Raw genomic sequence first — 21,691 nt, forward strand, 5'->3', positions numbered from 1 at the left:
CTTATTTACAAGCCCCTTGCGTTACTGGTACATCACTTTTAATATGGGAAAAAGTGACGTACCGGCAGCGCAAGGGGCTTGTAAATAAGCCTCTTAGGGGGCATATGTACTAAATACCGTTATTGCGATTCGGATATAGCGATTTTTAGGGAATCGCAATTTGAGAATCGCAAAACGGGATGTAATATAAAATTCACAAATGATGTGCGATTCCTTGGCATTCCTTAATTGGGATTAGCAAATTGCTAATCGCAATTAAGGAATACTTTCCCATTCATTCCTATGGGCTGGGAGGCCCATAGGAATGAATGGGAAGACATTCTCAATTTGCGATTCGCAATTTGAGAATCGCAAAATGAGAATGCAATTTCAAGGGGGCCAGGGTGTCAAAAGGACACCCTGTTGCACCCCTGAAATATGTATGTGTGCACATGTGGCGCACTTACATGCCCTAAGGGCATGTATATGCTTCACATGGCACTTTGAAAAATGCAAAAAAGTGCATTTTTCAAAGAAATCGTAAATTAACACCGACTGGAAGTTGGTGGTAATTTGCGATTCCTTATGGCCAAATTGCACTTTTTCTGTGCTTCATACATTGCATTTAAGGAATCGCAAATCAATCGCAAAATAGAGAATCGCAAATTTTGAGATTCTCTCATTTGCGATGCCCTTTTGGGATGATACATCCCAAAAGGCCTTTTCCTGTTCGCAAACTGGCCGATTCTGAAAATCGGCCCGTTTGCGAACAGGAAAAGGGCTTGATACATATGCCCCTAGGTCCTCTGTTTCGTTACCGTGAGGAAGCTTTACTGTCATTAAAATGTTACTGAATTTGTGGTTTCAGCCTCAGTATGTGGAAAAGATCCATTCTAGAGGGCATAGCGGAGTTTCAAGTTTGCACGGTACAAATACCATCCTTGTCTATCCTGCTATCAAGACATGCAAACATCAGACTGGGAAATTTAACCCAAGATGCCGAAAGGCCACTCCCCAAACACCATACACATCCTCAAAGCACCCACTCACCCAGCACCAATTGCTTTCAGTCCATCCCAACATGTTGACTGATGCACAAAGTAATCAACCTGCTCCTAGAGATTCCTTCACTATAAACATTTCAAGCCATGAAAAAGGCTTTAAAGTGGTAAAACCACTCAGATCAAAAGGTAAAGCTAAAGCAAAGGCGGCTTATAAATGATTCTTATTTAGGATTGGCAAATATGAAAAGAGCAGTGTGTTAGTAGCCACATTTTATAGAAAAACACTATATCAGTGGATGATAAAACCCGTGAACCTCATTTTTGAGGCGTGCCAATGCTGTCTTTTGCTACCTTCCCCTAATGTATGGTTAAAGTAATGGGCTTTTTCCAGGTTTCATATTTAAACTGGTGCTTGCAACTCCACTGTGTTGGCCTTGCTATGTAGAAATGATTATTGCAATATACTTGTGGGGAGTAGCTAGGACTCGTATCATATTAAATCGTTACCTTCTTTATTTATATATTTGTTTGTTTGAAGCATTTTGCGTTGCACTGATATGTTGCCTTGTTGCCACTTCTGAACACTAGATACTCGGAAGTACATCTTTAGGTTCAATCTAGTCCAGGAATTCCAATCAGCTATGAAAGTACAAGAGAACATCGGTGCTCAGAGTGATGTTCTGAAGGACTTGTAAAAAGTGACGTTGGGGTGGACTTTCCTGAACTTAAGAAAGTTTGACTGACCTCTTAAGGTAAAATCTAATTTCCTTCCCTATGAGTGGGGGATAAATTGTTTTCAGGGAACTTCCAGGTTTTATTTAATCACCTGGACTTACCTTGACAAAGTCGGAAGACACTGATGACTCTAAGGTTTTTTCATAAATCAGTAGTGTGTGGCCAGATGTTGCAGGTAGATGAGGTGTGTTTTTATGAAGACCTTGTGAATGATACATAGGCACGGTGTTACTAAACAGTCACACAAACAAACGCAGCAAGGAGACATGCTGGGCTGTATTGTGTGACAGGGAGAGAGCAGAAATGCACCATATTTACAAAGATATGACACATTTCTGCAGGCTCCTTACACTGGTGCACTGTGTGTTGCCTAGCGCCAACACAGGCACCCTTACGCCTGCATTACGAGCAGGATTGTTTTTGTAGAGGAAAGGATACAGTCTTTCACAAAAACAATCTGCAAAGGTATATTCCTCTTTTTATGGAAAAGAAAAGAAGAAGTAATGTTGAGAAAAAAATATATTTCTCCTCGTTATGCCTGGGTCTGGGAGGCACATCATTTTGACGCAATCCCAGCTTTATGGCCCTTAGTCAGTCTGGGATTGTGTCAAAATTGATGGATGGATGCATTGGAATGACTATACTCCATCTCTGCAAACCCTCCCTAATGCAGGGTAATGCAAGGCCAGCCGCGGGCGCTGCAGGTAAGAGCGGTGGGGGCGGGTGGGGATTTATTTTGAGAGACGACCAAGAGGGGAAAATAAATAAATAATTAATTTTCCCTCGTGGTCGTCTCTCGAAACCCCCCACACCTGGCCCCATCGCTCTTTCTTACAGTGCCTGCGGCTGTGCAAGGCAGCGATATGCCCTGCCCAGTGGCGTACCGAAAGTTTAAGCGGCCCCCTTGCAATGTACAAAGAGGGATTTAATCCGGAGCGCTCAGGTCGGAGTACTGTGGTGAGGGGGCCCCCTGCAGCTCAGTGCCCCCCCCCCCACGCGCCGTGGTGGATGCCAGGGCCTGTGACACGCCCCTGGCTCTGCCTTGCGTTACTCTATATTTATTGAACCATGCAGACCCACGCAAGGTGGCATTCTGTTTCTGTGCCTTGGTAAATCCCAGTTAAGGGCTTGCGTTGCATGAATAAATCTGGGCCAATGTATTGGATATGAATCCTTTGCGGTCATGGAAGTCCTTGAAGAGATTTCAAAGATGGAAATATTTGTTCTTGCTTTTAGGGTTTCAGGCACATTCTATCTGCCTGATTCTGGTTACTTTGTCATTGTGGGGTTTCTGATTAAAGGTAGGTCAGCGAACACTCATTTTAATTTATTTTTCGTCCTGCAAAACATTACCGAATGCTGCAAAAAAGACCCAAAGCACAATCGCACATCTACCTAATATTTTGCTTGATGCTTAAAGATGACTCACAAATTAACCCCAGTAGTTTTATAAACTCTTGGCTGAGTTTGCCCAGGTTTGTCCTCGGCACACATGCATAATAAACACAGCAAATGAGAATGCAAAATGTACACTTGGGTGAAAAGCGATGCCACTTTACAAGCCCACTGCCACCCCTCTGCCTCTTAAAGTCCTCAGAAAGCAATGATTGCTGGAATTATCTTTAGCTTCAGTTCAAGGTCGCCGATCTTTCCTTTGTCTGTCCTTTGGCAGAGAAGCTTTTATCACCTCATAACACTGCTAAATGGAGATGAAACTTTCTTTTCTCTCGTCGTCGAGCGACGGGGTCGCCTGTTCTTTATCGCCCCTCTGAAATTAAATGTCACCACGGAAAGTTAACTGCTAGCAGGCGCCCTCTACCAGGGAAACGTGCGTAAGAACAACAGGCTCCCTAGATTGTGATCTATCTCTCCTGCCACGCGTGGCCGACTTGGTTCTGCCCCATGAATTGAAATGCTGGTGGGCAATCAATGAGCGTGCATTCGGTCCGCTTAGTTGGGTGCTGTAATTTTAGGCGGCGATGCCAGGCAGGGTGAAGACAGACAAGAGCTTCTTCTATGAATGCCTAGCTGCTGTTTACAAGATAAAGACCCCCCGCACTCGTAAAGTATCTGTGTGACAAGTAAATCGTGTTATCTCAGTCATTCAACCGTCACAGGTTTCAAAGACTTACTTATCCGCCATCTTGGAAAAAAGGAACAGTTATGAGGTCGGTGAATATCTCAGGACTAGAGGAACCGAATAATGGGGCATATTGACATGGAGATTTTGCCCCTAGAACCTCACTTTTAGTGATGTTCTGGTAGCGATATGCCCTTCTCCATATTTACAGAGCGGCGTTAAGCCACTTTTTATGGCTTAACGCCACGTTGTAAATAAGGCCCCTTTACACGCATCACTTAGCATGAAAGGGGCCTGCAATGGGCGTTGCTGTGGGCGATCCACCTCAACACCCAATTCTTTTGATGCTGCCCCAGTTTCACAAGGAGGTGTAAATCTCGAGCAGCGCCAAATGTAATGCCATGCAATGCAGGCAGTAGAATGGTGAAACGAGGAGAAATACTTTTATTTCTCCTAATTTTTTCTTTTTCTATATGTGCTTCATTCTGCAGCACACATAGAAAGAGCAAAATGCCTTAAATTATTGTTTATGTTCTGTCCACCTGGGGCCCCACATCGTCCAATAATAGCCAGGATTCTTAACTTCAAGGACCGCGATGCTGTCTTGAGGGAGGCAAGGACTCTGCGCACCCTGAAATTCCAAAACCATACCATAATGGTGTTTCCAGATTACACCAAAGAGGTCCAGGTTCAACGGCGCTCCTACACGGAGGTGAAGCAGAAGTTACATGCCCTCAACCTCCAATACAGACTCTTCTTCCCAGCCCGTCTTCGTGTGGTGTTTCAGGGCAAGGCACAATTCTTTGACTCCCCGCAGGCCGCGTTGACCTGGCTGTCTGAGGAGCGGCCTCTTAGGACTCATCCGGCCTCCCCACCCTCACCGTCTGGGCCCCAAGCCCTCGTCCTCTGTCTCCCAAACAGTGCGGGAGGCATACTCAATCATGCAGGGGCTGTGGAGCCCGCAAAGAAGCCTCTAAATCACCGGGCGCAGCCACCCGTGAAACAAGAACCACCATCAGCCCCACGGGTTCCCTACCCCGACAACGGAGCAGATCCACGGACAACTTGTCCATTGAGCACAGCCCCCCCCATAACTCTTGACTCAGTAACCGCAGACTCAGACCTCTCCCACAGTCCAGTGATTTGACGAGCCATGAGAGAGCAGTAATGAAGGAACTGAAGGGCCTCACTCTCTGGGTTCCCGGGACTTGGGTCCCACAGAACTGTAGAATTAAGAGAAATCTGCCGATGCTGCACTCACATCTGACGCTAGAGGAGGGGTCCAACACGCAACTCCTAAGCTAAGCATTTTAGTTTAGCCTGTTCTTTTTCTAGTTTGTAGGGCGACAGATGCTTCAGTTCCAGAAGTGTAGGGTGGGGGGAGGTAGGGATGGGAGGACTTGGACCGTTGCCCACTGCTTGGTTTTCTGTTTTGCACTGTTCTTCTTTTTGTCTATCACTAACAGCACTTTAACGCAGGACTACCACACATGCACTGCCATCCCACACATTGCAGCTCGAGCAAAGGGACCACACCCTCCTGCATCCCACTAATGGCCCCTGGCAGGCTACTGTTCCATGACTCCCTTAGACTACACGCTCCACATGTCACATGCAGAACTTAGGGGTAACTCTCTTCGAGTCATGTCTTGGAATGCCAATGGGTTGCTTGATCGCATCAAACGTACAGCAGTCCTGAAGTATGCCCAAAGACATTACCCCGATGTCCTCCTGCTTCAGAAGACCCACCTCCTGGGGACCAAATGTTCATTCCATGCACGTTACGGATTTGACAGGGTGTGGCCCTCAGGCTTTGACAGAGGCTCACGGGGGGTGGCTATCCTGCTGTGGGGAACCCTTCCCTTTGTCCCCACCAACATCCATAGAGACCCACAAGGGCGGTTTGTAACTCTCTCTGGAACACTGGAGAGGAAGACCCTTAACCTCGTATCCATATACGTCCCACCTGCTATGCTAACACCAACCTTACAGACGCTATCTCCACCCTGCCTTTAGGAGAGACGATTTTAGGAGGCGATTTTGACGCAGTCATGCAACCCACGCTAGACACTACGGGTACACCCTCCCCTGCTAGGGTGACACAGGCAAACAAGCTGATTGAATGGCCGGCTACTTTGGGCATCCGTGATGTTTGGCGGACCTGGAACCTTCGAACCCCCCAATGCACACACACCTCAGCGGCGTATCATAACCACGTGCGAATAGACGTGATTTTTATGCTTGCCCCCAACTGCCACAAAGTGGCTGACATGGCTATCCTCCCCTGAGGTATCTCAGACCATTCGGCAGTGCTCCTGTGTCTCAGCGAAACCCCGGATATGCGGCGACCGATATGGCGATTAAACGCCTGGTTCTTACAGTGTAAAGAGTTTGCAAAGGCTATAGGAGAGGAACTGCGGCGGCAGTATATGGCTGGGGCGACAAGAATGGGCAGCTGCTACATAGACTGGCCTCATACCCACTAGCCAACCTAATTGTCCCTGAAATCAAAGACTCTTCCAGAGCCACTCGCCTCACATCGCCCGAGATTGCACAGGCATTCGCTAACTACTATGCACGCCTATACTCAGCACATAAGCTGGAAGGCTCGGGGAAAGTTCGTATTCCCTGCCTGACTCACTCGGAGGCAGCCACTCTGGACCTTCCCTTCACCCCAGAAGAGATTAGTTATGTGATGTCCCTGCTGGGACATGCTGGGAAACTCCGAGTCCGGATGGATTTCCTCAGGAATACTATGTCACTTACCGGGAACTGCTGATCCTTCATCTCTCCACCTTATTCGACCATGTTGCAGAAGTTGGAGCATTTTCATCTGAAACAGATATTGCGACCGTTGTGGTCATTCCCCAGACCCAACCACCCTTGTCGGCTTGTGCAGACTATAGGAGGATCTCACTGATCAACACCGAATTTAAAATGTATGCCATGGTCCTGGCTTAATGCCTTCGCCCCTTCCTTAGCAAACTGATTCACCAGGACCAGTGCGGCTTTATGCCTGCACACAGCACTGGACACTGTTTGCGACGCCTCCACCTAGCCCTCGCGAACCGCCACACGCTCATCCCCTACCTAGTGCTCCTCCATGTCGATTTTGAAAAGGCCTTGGACACAGTTGTTTGGCTCTATATTAATAAACTACTAACAATGATGGGCATGGGTCAGCAGTTTTGACACATCATTTGAGTCCTCTACTCCAACCCCAAAGCCAGAGTACTCGTTAATAGGGCTCTCTCTGAGACATTTCCGATCCATAGAGGCACGAGACAGGGCTGCCCCCTTTCCCCACTCTTGTTCACGCTAGCGATGGAGCCCCTGGCGTACCTCATTTGAGCGGACGCCTTGATTCAGAACTGGACCTGGGGGGGGGTCACCACATAGATAAAATTGCCCTGTACACGGACAATGTCCTGCTATTCTTGGCAGAACCGGACCGCTCAGGCCCTAGATGTCTTCGCAACTTACAAGCCTTTGAGAGCATCTCTGGCCTTCGACTCAACCCAGCAAAATCGACCCTGGTACCCCTCCACCTATCTAGGGAATGTTTTGATAGGCAGTCAAACATTCCTATCAGACACAGTCATTTAAATATCTGGGCATATGGGTCGCTCTGCTCCTTGACTTGGAATGGGCGCTGAACATTACTCCGCTCGTAAAGAAGGCCAAAGAGGATCTCCTGCGCTGGCAAACGCTGCCGCCTAACCCTCTCGGGAGGGTGGCATTATTTAAGATGATGATCCTTCCCCGCATCCTATACATCATTCAAAACACCCCCTTCCACTTCCCACAAAGCTGGTTTAAAGAGATAGACGTCATGGCCCCTAAGTTTCTGTGGGGAGGTGGGAGACCACGCATAGCCCTCGCCCGTTGTTGGATTCCGTCCTTCGATGGAGGCATGGGCATGGCTGACATTTACCTATACTACCTAGCCACCCAGCAGCTCTACATCCATGATTGGTTCACAGGAGGGTGTTTCGCACTGGCCTACAGAACCGAACTAAGAGACATAGACCTCCCCCGGATCCTAGCCATTATGTATGGGTGCCCAATCCCCAGAGCGCTGCCATCAGTAACTCAGGCGGTCCTCCTACCTTGGCGCTCGGCCGTGCGACACACACAATGGGACAACAAATTGAGCAAGCAAATACCGCTTTGGCAGGGCACATGGTTGAAGGAGGTGGTTGAACTAGAGAGCTTCAAACAGTGGGATCACATTGGCATATCACAACTGGGCGATGTGTGGGTGGAAGACCACATACGAACCTTCCAAAACCTACAGGGGCGCTTCACGCTCCAGGTCTCACAATTTTATAAATACCTTCAGCTGCGACACGCCCTCAATACCCACCTATCAACAGGCACCACACTCCGTGAGTTCATCCCACTAGAGGCGCAAGTTATGATGGGGAACCTAGGGAAGGGAGGAATATAGGGATGGCTGGGCCCTCTGGAAGACGATGACTGATGTGGCCCCTAAGACCCTTACCACTTCCACCGCACTCTGCCTCATCCAAATATACTACCTCCATACCGCCTATCACACCCGGAACGCCTGCATAGAGCAGGCTTGCGCAACTCGTCTGCATGCGCCCGCTGTGGACAGCAATCAGCAGATTTTTACCACAATGCCTGGTCTTGTCCCCGTCTTACAAAATACTGAGATAAAATAGAATCAGAACTCACACACATCCTGGATTGGCAGGTACCCCACAACCCCCTACACCTCCTCCTGGGAGTTATGGATGGCCTAGACGGGTCCCGAGCAGATAAATTATTCCTGGGGACGGCTATTATGGTGACTAAATGCGATATCTCCAGGGCATGGACACAACCCAACCCCCCCAAACTAGCTAAGTGGCGTAGAGGGGTAGACTGGTGCGCTGCCCAAGAGAAACCCTTGTTTGAGGCTAGGGAATGCCCAACCAAACACCAAAAGATATGGGGCAAATGGATCAACCAATTAGGATAATGGGGTCTGCGTGCTTGTTTTTTCACTCTTCGACTGTTTGTTTTTGTAACGTGCATAGATTGTTATGCATGTATGTGTATTATTGTCATTGGCATACTCGACATGCCACTGAATGCTGATTTAAGTGCTGTACTGTTGCTTCCTTTTTCTTTTATGTTTTTCAAAAATCAATAAAGTTGATTATCAAAAAAGAAAATCTTGTATATGTGCATGAAAGTGTCCCATTCTGCACATGTCATTTATTAATGATGATTTGCTACTTCTATGTATGCCGCATTCTGCAGCACACATAGAAGTAACAAATTGCCATTAATGATTGTTTATGTGCATGGAAAGGACACCTTCCTGCACATAAACAATCATTCCCTGCAGCGCAGGTACCCTTGTACTATGGTGCAAGGGTGCTTGCGTTAGTGCTAGGCAGCTACATTTAGCGCTAGCCCTAGTTAAAACACAGGGGTGCACCATATTCTTGTGAGTACGGCACATACCTGCGTTCTGAAAATGTCGTAGCACGGCGCTGCCAAATTTGGCACAGCTCAGCACTCCGCCTTTTTCTCGTAAATATGCCCCCATGTCTTTTGTTTTTCTTTCAAGGAAACCTAAAACCAATGGGAATGATTATTGACGGATTATAAGTATACTGAATGACAAATCCTATGACCTCAGGGAAGTCCCGGGTATGCATTTGTGCTATGCGTTTCACGTTTGAAGTAAAGCTCTGGTAAATGTGACAATGGTCTTTACAGTGGTTTGAGTATTATTCATATTTTAAATAGATTTAATCATGAAGTTCATATATGTAGGCCATGGTATCGAGTTGGTTGGTATTTACCACACCCTGTAGATACGACGTATACCACAGATTGCGGTATTTACCAGGTGGGGTAAATACTTTGTGATACAAGCTTTCCATTGGAAAATGAGGAATTAAAGGTGGACTTGATATTACTGTGGCGAATTTGACATTTTCACCTGCTGAAATGTATCAGAGCACAATCTCAGGGGTGTGGTGTTTGATGCAAATCTCGGAACTTCGATCTCAATGGAAACAGCAATTGGTCGCGCATTAAGATTTACTACCGAACTCTGAGCCAGATGTACAGAGCATTTTACTGGGCAGTTTGCGACTGGTAAAATGGTTTTTGGTATGTATCAACCATATTTTGCGAGTCGGTAACCTATTACTGACTAGCAAAATAGGGTTTGCGAGTCGCTATTAGGAAGGAGTGTGTGAAGGGCGTCCCTTCCTAATAGCGAGTTGCACTGGTATGTAGGAATGTTTTGTGCCGGGGAATGCAGTCGCAAAACATGTGCAGTTACCACCAACTTCAAGTTGGTGGTAAGCCATTCGCAAACTGGAAGGGGTCCCCTAGGGACCCCTTCCCCTGTGTGAATGGGGTGCCATCACTTTTTCAGAGCAGGCAATGGTCCCACGGACCACTGCCTGCCCTGAAAAAATGTAAAGAAAACTTTTAATTTCTTTCTTTTAAATGCATCCCGTTTTCCTTTAAGGAAAAACTTTATTTAAAAAGCAAACACAGACATGGTGGTCTGCTGTTCCCAGCAGGCCACCATTCCTGTGTTATTTCCCATTCTCAATGGGTCGTAAATTGCGACCTGCCTCATGAATATTGATGAGGCAGGTCCCTTGCGACCCACTTGAGAATCACTAATATGTCTGAGACACATTAGTACATTTCATTTTGTGAGTCTCTAATTGTGAGTTGCAAAAAATCACAATTAGAGACTCGCAAAAAGAAAAGTTTGTACATCTGACCCTTAGAATCAGAGCCTTAGCATGGCTGCTCATTTGCACTTAAGTATTTTGTGACACATTTGAGCATTATTGATAGAAACCAAGGGGTATATTGGGGACTATGGCCAGTGTCTTGGGAAGCTGTTAATTTGCATGCAGGTTTCATAATGCTTGCCATAACAACTGGTCTGTCTGTTTTCTTGCAGGAAATTTTAACAAAAGAAAGAGGACCTCTCTTTGGTTCGCCATTTCCCTACTGGTCGTGTCTGTCTTCATCCTGACCATAGGCCTTGCAGCAACCACAAGAACATCAAATGTAACGGTGGGCGGTTACTATCCTGGCATCATTGTGAGTCCCTTACCTATATATTTAAACTTAACTAAATTTCAGAATCAGGACTGTTGTTGTGCACCAAGTTGTCTAAGAGGATGGTAAAATTTCAAATTAAGCATTGTTAACTAAATTCAGCGAGTCTAGGCTCCAAGTGAGAAAGTTGCACTCAGAAGCCCTGTTATGTTACAAGCCTAGCCTTGTGTCAGTACCACATTCAGAGGGTCACGGGGCAAGCAGGAGCTACTGGGCCCAACTGTAGGGATTGAGGCCTTTTATTCCTGAAGTCACGTGACCCGGAATACTATGGATCCTGGCTGTTAGAACCGGCGGTCTCTAGTTGGCAGAGGTATACACTTCTGACAAATAGGGACCAACCAACTCTAGTCAGGGAAAGGGGATTACACACTCAGATAACCCCTGCTACCCCCTTGGTAGCTTGGCAGAGCAGACAGGCTTATCTCAGAGGCAGTGTGTTAAGCATTTATGACCACATACAGTAATAAAGTGAATACACTACAGATGGACACGACACAGAAGTTATTATAAAAATAGGATTTTTATATAAGGTTTAGCACAAGACCAAATAACGAAAAAAATATACCACAGTCTTAATAAATACTCTTTGGAAGGAAAAGTAATAGTTCAAGTAAGGTTTCTTCTTGGCAAATAGTTCTTTAGCAAAGTATTCTTCTGAGCACAGTTCTTTGGCAACAATGTAACCCCCACAGGAGTCACACGACGTCGAGTCTACAAGATTCCCAAGGTTCGGCGTCGACCGCGAGGAGCGCTACGTCGAGCCTGGAGTTGCAACAGACCCCACAAGTACAGTACCTTGAGAAACGAAGAAAACGATGATCCACGGCGTCGAGATGTCGAGGTCGGCGTCGATCGTGCCTCGGAGTCGGGTCAATCCGCAGCGGCGTCGAGGGATGTCGGGCCGGAGCAGCGCTCACGGCGTCGAGAAGGGCGTCGAGTCGATGCGATCAGCAGCGGCGTCGGGACGGGGTCGCTTGGAGGTGGAGCCGATACTCACTCCTCACTGGCGTCGATACCGGCGTCGAGACGGGGTCACTTGGAGCCGGGGCCGATACCCACTGCTCACTGGCGTTGCTGCTGGCGTCGATCGGGCCCGGCGGCCGGCGTCGAAGGCTCGGGACACTGGAGCCGTTACTCACGACGTCGAGCTGGATTCGGCGGCGTCGGCGGCGTCGAGACTGCAGATTTTCCCTTGTGTACTGGAAACAACACTTTCCAGCAATTCAGCAAATGGTGAAGTCCTTTGGCCCTGTGACTTCAGCAGGAGACTGGCACTCTTCCAGCCCTTGGAGATTTCCTAGCAAGTGTTCAGAGAGTACACACCAAGTTCCTCTCTCCTTGTTCCTTGGCAAAAATAAAGAAGCAGCTTTCAGGTTCCTCCACAGCAAAACAGCACTCTGGCAGAAAGGGGAGGCAAGTCCTTAGATCAGCAGGCTTCTTGTCCTTGGTACAGGTTTCCTTGTCAGAAGTGATCTGAGTTCTTGGTTCAGGGGTCCTTCTCTTATACCCCATTTCTCCTTTGTTCCCTTTGTCCAAGCAGGGAAATTCCCACCATCTCAGGTTTGTTGTGGGTGTTGCCAGGCAGAGGCACCTGGCCTATTCACTGAGCAGGGCAGGGTCCTCAGCCGCCCAGCAGGAGGCGGAGCCAGTATTGTGTCAGGCAGGGCAGGCTACTCTTCCCTCACTCTATGTGTAAACGCCCCATTCACCCCACACTGACTCATTCAGACCTCTGGAGCCACCCAGCCCCTGACACACACACCAAACCAGCAGAGACCGGTAGATAGTTGGACAAGAAAATAGCCACTTTCTAAAAGTGCTATTTTCAAACATAGAATTTAAAAACCATCCATCCTAAAGGGTGTGTTATTAAATTCTGAGTTCAGGGATACTAAACTCGACTTGCTACCATGCTCCCTGAGTCAGATAGATTATAATGGAGTTAATAATCAGTCTGCCCAGTCTGGCCTATTGGAGGCAGGTAGCCCTTCAATAGTGAAAAACGAAAATGGCTGTAATTCACTATTAGGTCATGCCACACACATCAGGGCATGACCTACCTTTTACCAACAATGCACCCTGCCCTAGGGCCTACCATAGAGGTGTCTGAAATGTGGCAAAGTGAAGGTTTAGAGACTGGTAAGTAGGTTTCCTTACCAAGTCGACATGGCAGCCAGGGACTGCACGCAGGCGCTGCGGTGGCAGGCCTGAGACACATTTTACACGCTGCTTCTGTGGGTGGCACAACCAGTGCTGCAAGCCCACCAGCAGCAGTTAACTTACACGCCCTTGGCACACGCAGTGCACTAGACGAGGGTCTGAACAGTAAGTCAACCAAGCCAATCATGGTAACACCAATCAATGTAACAATTTAACATAGGGAGCACTTGCACTGTGGCACTGATCAGCAGTGGCACAGTGCCCAAAGCAATAATCCAGCAAAAACATCGTAAACAGAGGAGGCAAACAGAAAAAAATGGAGGAGAGACTCATGCCAATGATGCCAGGTCTAACACGTGTCCCCTCCAGCTGAAATGTGGGGAGAACTACCCTTCACCCAGGGAGTCCTCATCACTAAGGCGGAAAAATCTGGACAGACCATCAGCATTGGCGTGATCTGTACCAGGGCGGTGTTCCACCATAAAGTTCATCCCCTGTAGGGAAATGGACCACCTCAACAGTTTTGGGTTCTCACCCCTCATCTGCATTAACCATCTGAGGGGCCTGTGGTCTGTCTGAACCCGGAAGTGAGTCCCAAACAGGTAGGGTCTTAGCTTCTTCAGCGCCCAGACCACAGCAAATGCCTCACGCTCTATCGCACTCCACCTTTGTTCCCTGGGAAGTAACCTCCGGCTGATGAAGGCTACAGGTAAGTCTCGGCCCTCCTCATTCACCTGTGCTAGAACAGCCCCCACACCATGCTCTGAAGCGTCTGTCTGGACAATGAATTCTTTTGAAAAGTCGGGTGCCTGGAGGACCGGTGCTGTACACATTGCAGTTTTCAGGGTGTCAAAGGCGTTCTGACAGGCGTCAGTCCAGATCACAAGTCTCGGCTGCTTCCTGGAAGTCAGCGAGGTCAAGGGGTGCACAATGTTGCCATACCCCTTGACAAACCTCCTGTAGTAACCTGTGAGACCCAAGAAGGCTCTCACCTGAGTCTGGGTTTTGGGCGGTTCCCAAGCCAGGATGGTATCTATCTTGGGTTGCAGGGGGGCCACCTTGCCACTCCCTACTTGGTGCCCCAAGTACACCACTGAACCCTGCCCAATCTGGCACTTACTAGCCTTGATTGTGAGGCCTGCTCTGCGCAGGGCCAACAACACTTCCTGGAGGTGGCGCAAGTGTTCCTCCCAGCTGGCGCTGAACACTGCTATATCGTCCAGGTAGGCGGCGCTGAAATCTTCCAGCCCGGCCAATACCTGGTTAACCAACCTCTGGAATGTGGCAGGGGCATTCTTCATCCCAAAGGGCATCACACGGAACTGGTAGTGCCCATCTGGGGTGGAGAATGCAGACCTCTCTTTTGCCCCATCAGTCAAGGCGATCTGCCAGTACCCCGACGTTAGATCAAACGTACTAAGGTACCGGGCAGCCCCCAACCGATCGATGAGCTCATCAGCTCTGGGGATGGGGTGCGCGTCAGTCTTGGTGACCGAATTGAGTCCTCGGTAATCCACACAGAACCGAAGTTCTGGTGAAGCACCAGGCGCTGCAGCCTTTGGGACCAAGACCACTGGGCTGGCCCAAGGACTGCTAGAGGACTCAACCACCCCTAAGGCAAACATCTTGGAGACCTCCTCCTTGATATATGCTCTGACCTTTTCAGTCACCCTGTAGGCCTTGTGCCTCACAGGAGTGCTGTCCCCAGTGTCCACATCATGGACACACCACTGAGTGACACCAGGGAATAAGGAGAACAGATCAGGGAATTGTACCAACAGATGGCGACAATCTTGCTGCTGCTCAGGGGTCAGTGTGTCAGAGAGGACAACACCATCCACTGACCCATCTTTTTCTTTTGCACACAGGAGGTCAGGAAGAGGCTCACTCTCCTCCTCCATCCCAGCATCTGTGGCAAGGAGCATGCCCACTTCGGACCTTTCTAAGTGGGGCTTTAACCGGTTGACATGCAGGACCCTTAAGGGGTTCCTGGGAGACTTCAAGTCCACCAAGTAGGTGACATCGCTCTTTTTCTCTACAACCTCAAATGGTCCAGTCCACCTGTCCTTGAGCGCACAAGGTTCCACAGGGGCCATGACCCAAACTTTCTGACCAGGTTGAAGCTCAACCAGAGTGGCATTCTGATCGTACCACCGCTTCATCTCTTCCTGACTGGCCTCCAGATTTGCCTGGGCAAGATCTCTGAAGCGCCGAGTCTGGTTCCTAAAGGCCAGCATGTAACTATATACATCCTGGGGAGGTTTCCTGGGAGATCGCTCCCAGCCTTCTTTGACCAGACTCAAAGGTCCTCTTACCGGGTGACCATACAAAAGCTCAAAGGGGCTGAACCCTAGAGACTTCTGTGGCACCTCACGGTAAGCAAACAGCAGGCATGGCAAGAGGACGTCCCATTTACGCCTCAGTGGTTCTTCAAGACCCATGATCATGCCTTTTAGGGTCCGGTTGAATCTCTCAACCAGCCCATTACCTTGAGGGTGGTAAGGAGTGGTAAACTTGTAGGTTACCCCACACTCCTTCCACAGAGACTTCATATAATTCGAAATGAAGTTGGTGCCCCGGTCTGACACCACCTCTCTGGGGAACCCCATGCGGGAGAAAACACCCATCAGTGCCCGTCCCACCACGGGGGCCGTCACTGTGCGGAGAGGGATGGCTTCCGGGTACCGGGTGGCATGGTCCACCAAGACCAGGATAAACCTGTTGCCCATGGCTGTCTTGGGGTCCAGTGGCCCCACAATGTCAATTCCCACTCGCTCAAAGGGGGTACTGACGACGGGAAAAGGTTGGAGGGGAGCCTTCTGCTTCCGCCCACTTTTCCCACTTGCCTGGCAAGTTTGACAGGTCCTACAATGGATATCTGAATCCCTTCTCATCTGGGGCCAATAAAAATGGGTGACAAGCCTGTCATAGGTCTTGTCCTGCCCCAGATGTCCAGCTAACGGAACGTCATGAGCCAACCCCAGTAGGAAGGCTCTGAAGCGCTGGGGTACCACCAGCACACGGGCTGACCCAGGTTCAGCAGCCTTAGGCTCGCTATACAGGAGGTCGTTCTCCCAGTAGACCCAATGTGATCCTGACTGATCACCTGTCGTTTGGGCTCAGGCCTGCTGCCTCATACCCACAAGAGAAGGGCACACTTTCTGTTCAGCACAAAATTCCTCCCTGGAGGGACCACCATCCTGCTGCCAATGGGTCAGCTCGGGCAGGTCTCCCAGTTCGGCCACTTGTTCTCCTGTCGGTTCCAGGGCATCCCCCTCAGGGTCTGCTCCCTCCTGGACCACGGGAACGATGGGGGACGGTTTCCCGCGCCCCCTGCCCCTTCTCTTCACGGTTGGGACCTGGGCCATACTTTCAGGCTCCAGGGCCCCATCAACACCCTTACTGACTGACATGGACCGGGTGGTCGCACACACCCACTCAGGCAGACCCAACATTTCCAGATGCGATTTTCTCTCCACCTTAGCCCAAGGGGAGTCCTCCAAATCATTGCCCAGGAGACAATCAACAGGCATGGCGGGCCTCACAGCAACCTGAAGAGTACCTGAGACCCCCCCCCACTCAAAGGGAACTTGAGCTACCTCACACTGACTCTGTGAGTTGTCAGCAGCTACAACGGGGTAGAATGCATGAGGGACCACCTGCTCTCTGGACACCAAGTGACACTTGACAGCTGTCACACTCGCTCCGGTGTCTCTGAGAGCTTCCACCCTATGGCCATTAATGGTCACCCACTGCCTATATTTCTTAGTGTTGCTAGGCAGAGGGGTTGGAGGGACCATTTCCACGTCTCCTAAAGAGACCAGGGACATTTCTGCGGGACCCCACCCACCGGGGGCACCCATCTCATCCCCTCCCAGGGCTACACTCGCTACCTGACGAGGGGGTGCACGCGGCGGTGCATTCGAATCCTTCATGGGACACTGGGGATCATAATAACGGTGTCCCACCTGCTTACAGGCATAGCAGGTCATGGGGCCCCTGTGAACAGGTTTACCTGTCGGGGCCTCTGGCTTCTTTACAGGGGGAGGCTGGGAACCCTTCCCTTGGTTCCCTTGGGGACTACTTTGGGGCCCTTTCTGAAACTCCCTCTGTTTACCCCTGTCCCCCCCACTCTTCTGCTGGGGACCCTGCCCACCTTTGGCTGAGTCTCCCACTGGACCCTTGTGGACCCTGGTACTGACCCAGCGGTCCGCCTCCTCAGCAAGTTTTCTAGGGTTAGATATCTTGCTATCAACAAGGTGCTGGCGTAGCTCTGGAAAACAGTTATTAGACAAGTGCTCCCAAGCAAACAAATCATAAAGAGCATCATAACTATCAACCTTGCTACCCTTTATCCAGCCATCCATGGTTCTGCAGAAAAAAGACACATATTCAACCCACGTAGTACCAGGCAACTTCTTACATTCTCTAAAGGTTTGTCTGTACTTTTCTGGAGTTAAGCCATATCTCAGCATTAAAGCATCTTTCATATGAGTATAAGACATCCTATCCTCAGCAGGAAGGCTCAACAAGGTATCTCTCCCTTCATTTGTAAAGCGGCTCCACAACCCCGTTCCCCAATCTTTCTCAGGGACCCGGTGGGCCAACAATGCTAACTCATACGCTTTAAACCATTGGCTAATATCTTCATTCTTACTGTAATCTTTGATCACATCTTTAGGAAAATAAAACCTACTTTCTGCAGGCACAGATGGAGTGCTGCCACCAGAGGGATTCAACTCTAAACTCTTAGTTTTAAGCTCCATCTCCCTCATCATCTTCTCACGTTCAAACGCTAATTTCTCTCTCTCAAAATCTAATCTTTTGCTCTCCATTTCAGCTTCTCTCTTGCTTCTTGCATTCTCTAATTCCAACTGCCCTCCTAGTTTAAGTTTTGCCATTTCTAACTTGTATTCCCTCTCCTTCTCCCTGTCTTCCAACTCTTCAGGAGAAAGGCTCTTAGAGGAAACACTGCTGCCTGGAGATGACACTGGCCCACCTGTGGGCTCTTCCTCTTCCTCTTCTTCTTCCTCTTCCGGTACCACCACCGGGTCAGAGGGATCTCTGGCCTCTAACCAGGCCTTCAGCGCTTTGAGGAAGTCGCCTCTCAATTTGAGACCTGTGGTAGGAACTTTAAACTGCTTGCAAAATCCTCTTAGATCCTTTAGCTTGTAGGAATCTATCTTCTCCTTATCAAATTCCCCCACAACAATCTCCACAGGTGTAGCAGCTCTGGCATTCTCCATGGTCAAAACTGGCAGTGTTTAAGAAAATAAGCTCCAGGAAAGCGGAGAACAAAAATAGAATATCCTACCAAACAGACTGTGGCTGCGTTATGGTCTGCTTTCACTATGTAGCGTACACTAATCACTGCACATGAGTCATAAATGCAAAGTTCAATCCTCACCGCTGACCACCAATGTTAGAACCGGCGGTCTCTAGTTGGCAGAGGTATACACTTCTGACAAATAGGGACCAACCAACTCTAGTCAGGGAAAGGGGATTACACACTCAGATAACCCCTGCTACCCCCTTGGTAGCTTGGCAGAGCAGACAGGCTTATCTCAGAGGCAGTGTGTTAAGCATTTATGACCACATACAGTAATAAAGTGAATACACTACAGATGGACACGACACAGAAGTTATTATAAAAATAGGATTTTTATATAAGGTTTAGCACAAGACCAAATAACGACAAAAATATACCACAGTCTTAATAAATACTCTTTGGAAGGAAAAGTAATAGTTCAAGTAAGGTTTCTTCTTGGCAAATAGTTCTTTAGCAAAGTATTCTTCTGAGCACAGTTCTTTGGCAACAATGTAACCCCCACAGGAGTCACACGACGTCGAGTCTACAAGATTCCCAAGGTTCGGCGTCGACCGCGAGGAGCGCTACGTCGAGCCTGGAGTTGCAACAGACCCCACAAGTACAGTACCTTGAGAAACGAAGAAAACGATGATCCACGGCGTCGAGATGTCGAGGTCGGCGTCGATCGTGCCTCGGAGTCGGGTCAATCCGCAGCGGCGTCGAGGGATGTCGGGCCGGAGCAGCGCTCACAGCGTCGAGAAGGGCGTCGAGTCGATGCGATCAGCAGCGGCGTCGGGACGGGGTCGCTTGGAGGTGGAGCCGATACTCACTCCTCACTGGCGTCGATACCGGCGTCGAGACGGGGTCACTTGGAGCCGGGGCCGATACCCACTGCTCACTGGCGTTGCTGCTGGCGTCGATCGGGCCCGGCGGCCGGCGTCGAAGGCTCGGGACACTGGAGCCGTTACTCACGACGTCGAGCTGGATTCGGCGGCGTCGGCGGCGTCGAGACTGCAGATTTTCCCTTGTGTACTGGAAACAACACTTTCCAGCAATTCAGCAAATGGTGAAGTCCTTTGGCCCTGTGACTTCAGCAGGAGATTGGCACTCTTCCAGCCCTTGGAGATTTCCTAGCAAGTGTTCAGAGAGTACACACCAAGTTCCTCTCTCCTTGTTCCTTGGCAAAAATAAAGAAGCAGCTTTCAGGTTCCTCCACAGCAAAACAGCACTCTGGCAGAAAGGGGAGGCAAGTCCTTAGATCAGCAGGCTTCTTGTCCTTGGTACAGGTTTCCTTGTCAGAAGTGATCTGAGTTCTTGGTTCAGGGGTCCTTCTCTTATACCCCATTTCTCCTTTGTTCCCTTTGTCCAAGCAGGGAAATTCCCACCATCTCAGGTTTGTTGTGGGTGTTGCCAGGCAGAGGCACCTGGCCTATTCACTGAGCAGGGCAGGGTCCTCAGCCGCCCAGCAGGAGGCGGAGCCAGTATTGTGTCAGGCAGGGCAGGCTACTCTTCCCTCACTCTATGTGTAAACGCCCCATTCACCCCACACTGACTCATTCAGACCTCTGGAGCCACCCAGCCCCTGACACACACACCAAACCAGCAGAGACCGGTAGATAGTTGGACAAGAAAATAGCCACTTTCTAAAAGTGCTATTTTCAAACATAGAATTTAAAAACCATCCATCCTAAAGGGTGTGTTATTAAATTCTGAGTTCAGGGATACTAAACTCGACTTGCTACCATGCTCCCTGAGTCAGATAGATTATAATGGAGTTAATAATCAGTCTGCCCAGTCTGGCCTATTGGAGGCAGGTAGCCCTTCAATAGTGAAAAACGAAAATGGCTGTAATTCACTATTAGGTCATGCCACACACATCAGGGCATGACCTACCTTTTACCAACAATGCACCCTGCCCTAGGGCCTACCATAGAGGTGTCTGAAATGTGGCAAAGTGAAGGTTTAGAGAATGGTAAGTAGGTTTCCTTACCAAGTCGACATGGCAGCCAGGGACTGCACGCAGGCGCTGCGGTGGCAGGCCTGAGACACATTTTACACGCTGCTTCTGTGGGTGGCACAACCAGTGCTGCAAGCCCACCAGCAGCAGTTAACTTACACGCCCTTGGCACACGCAGTGCACTAGACGAGGGTCTGAACAGTAAGTCAACCAAGCCAATCATGGTAACACCAATCAATGTAACAATTTAACATAGGGAGCACTTGCACTGTGGCACTGATCAGCAGTGGCACAGTGCCCAAAGCAATAATCCAGCAAAAACATCGTAAACAGAGGAGGCAAACAGAAAAAAATGGAGGAGAGACTCATGCCAGTGATGCCAGGTCTAACACTGGCCAACTGGACCAAGTACCCCTTCAACAGTTCACTCTTAGTGGTAGCGCAGGTCTAGCAGTAAAAGGCTTCTCAGGGGGAGGGGAAGTAGACATAGGGATGGGTGAACACAGGTTTACAACTGTCCAGTCAAAAAGTTGCTTTTACGAAAATGGGAGTATTTATGTATGAACACAATATAGAAGATGGCATTCCTAAACAATACACACACTCCCCTGTTTTATTGGCGGGTCCCTGAGTCCCACTCTTCTCTCCTAGCAGTAGTGGTGGATATTCCCCATTCACTATAAGCGACATTCAGGTTAAGCCTCACTAATAGTTCGAGTCTCAGGAGTCCCACTCTAACTCTTAACTAAAGTCAAAAGTGTTCCAACGCCAAAACACTATCTGGCTGGCAAGTTTCCCCACGGTCATCTGGCCCGTCAGTCATTCTTACTGGCAACTGCAGAATCCAAGCAACCAGATTCTCTGAGCATGCCCCCTTCGTGGGCGCTGAAGCTGCAGCAGCTGCTTCCGGAACATCTTTCACATGCGGCCTAAGTGGAGCGGTGGTCTGGTGTTCCTCACGTGCGATCCTGCAGAGGCAGCAGCCAGGGTTTTTCAATGCTCCTCCGATGCTGGTAAGTTTCTTGAGCTGCTCCCCACAGGTGCCATGCTCCTGGTGCTGGGCCTCAATCACAGCTTGGGCCCAGTTGGGTCGCCATGGCATCCTCCTTCCCTTGATGGACTAGGAAGCAGCCTTGGCAAATTTAGTCAGACCTGCCTCTGTATGTTGTGTAGCAAGCGAGCGCAGTGAGCGTGCCTGACCACTCCAAGGGAGGCTTGGAGCGGTTCTACCTCAAGAAAATGTGGGAAAAAATAACAAAAATGGTTCATTCTAAAACTCATTTTTCATTATATATTCAATTGTATTAGCTTTTATAGCATAGTAAATGATGATCTTACAGTGCACCAGGGTA

General features: G+C 49.1%; 1 protein-coding gene across 1 annotated transcript in view; it reads left to right on the forward strand.

Moving 5' to 3' along the window:
• TMEM255B (transmembrane protein 255B) overlaps positions 1–21,691 on the forward strand; it is a 670,912-nt gene that overhangs the window by 191,954 nt on the left and 457,267 nt on the right. Inside the window, exon 2 of the mRNA XM_085620508.1 lies at positions 10,751–10,893. Coding sequence (XP_085476634.1) covers positions 10,751–10,893 — 143 coding nt within the window. The remainder of the gene's footprint in view (positions 1–10,750; positions 10,894–21,691) is intronic.

This window comes from Triturus cristatus, chromosome 8 (assembly GCF_964204655.1).
Source record: "Triturus cristatus chromosome 8, aTriCri1.1, whole genome shotgun sequence".
NCBI lineage: Eukaryota > Metazoa > Chordata > Amphibia > Caudata > Salamandridae > Triturus > Triturus cristatus.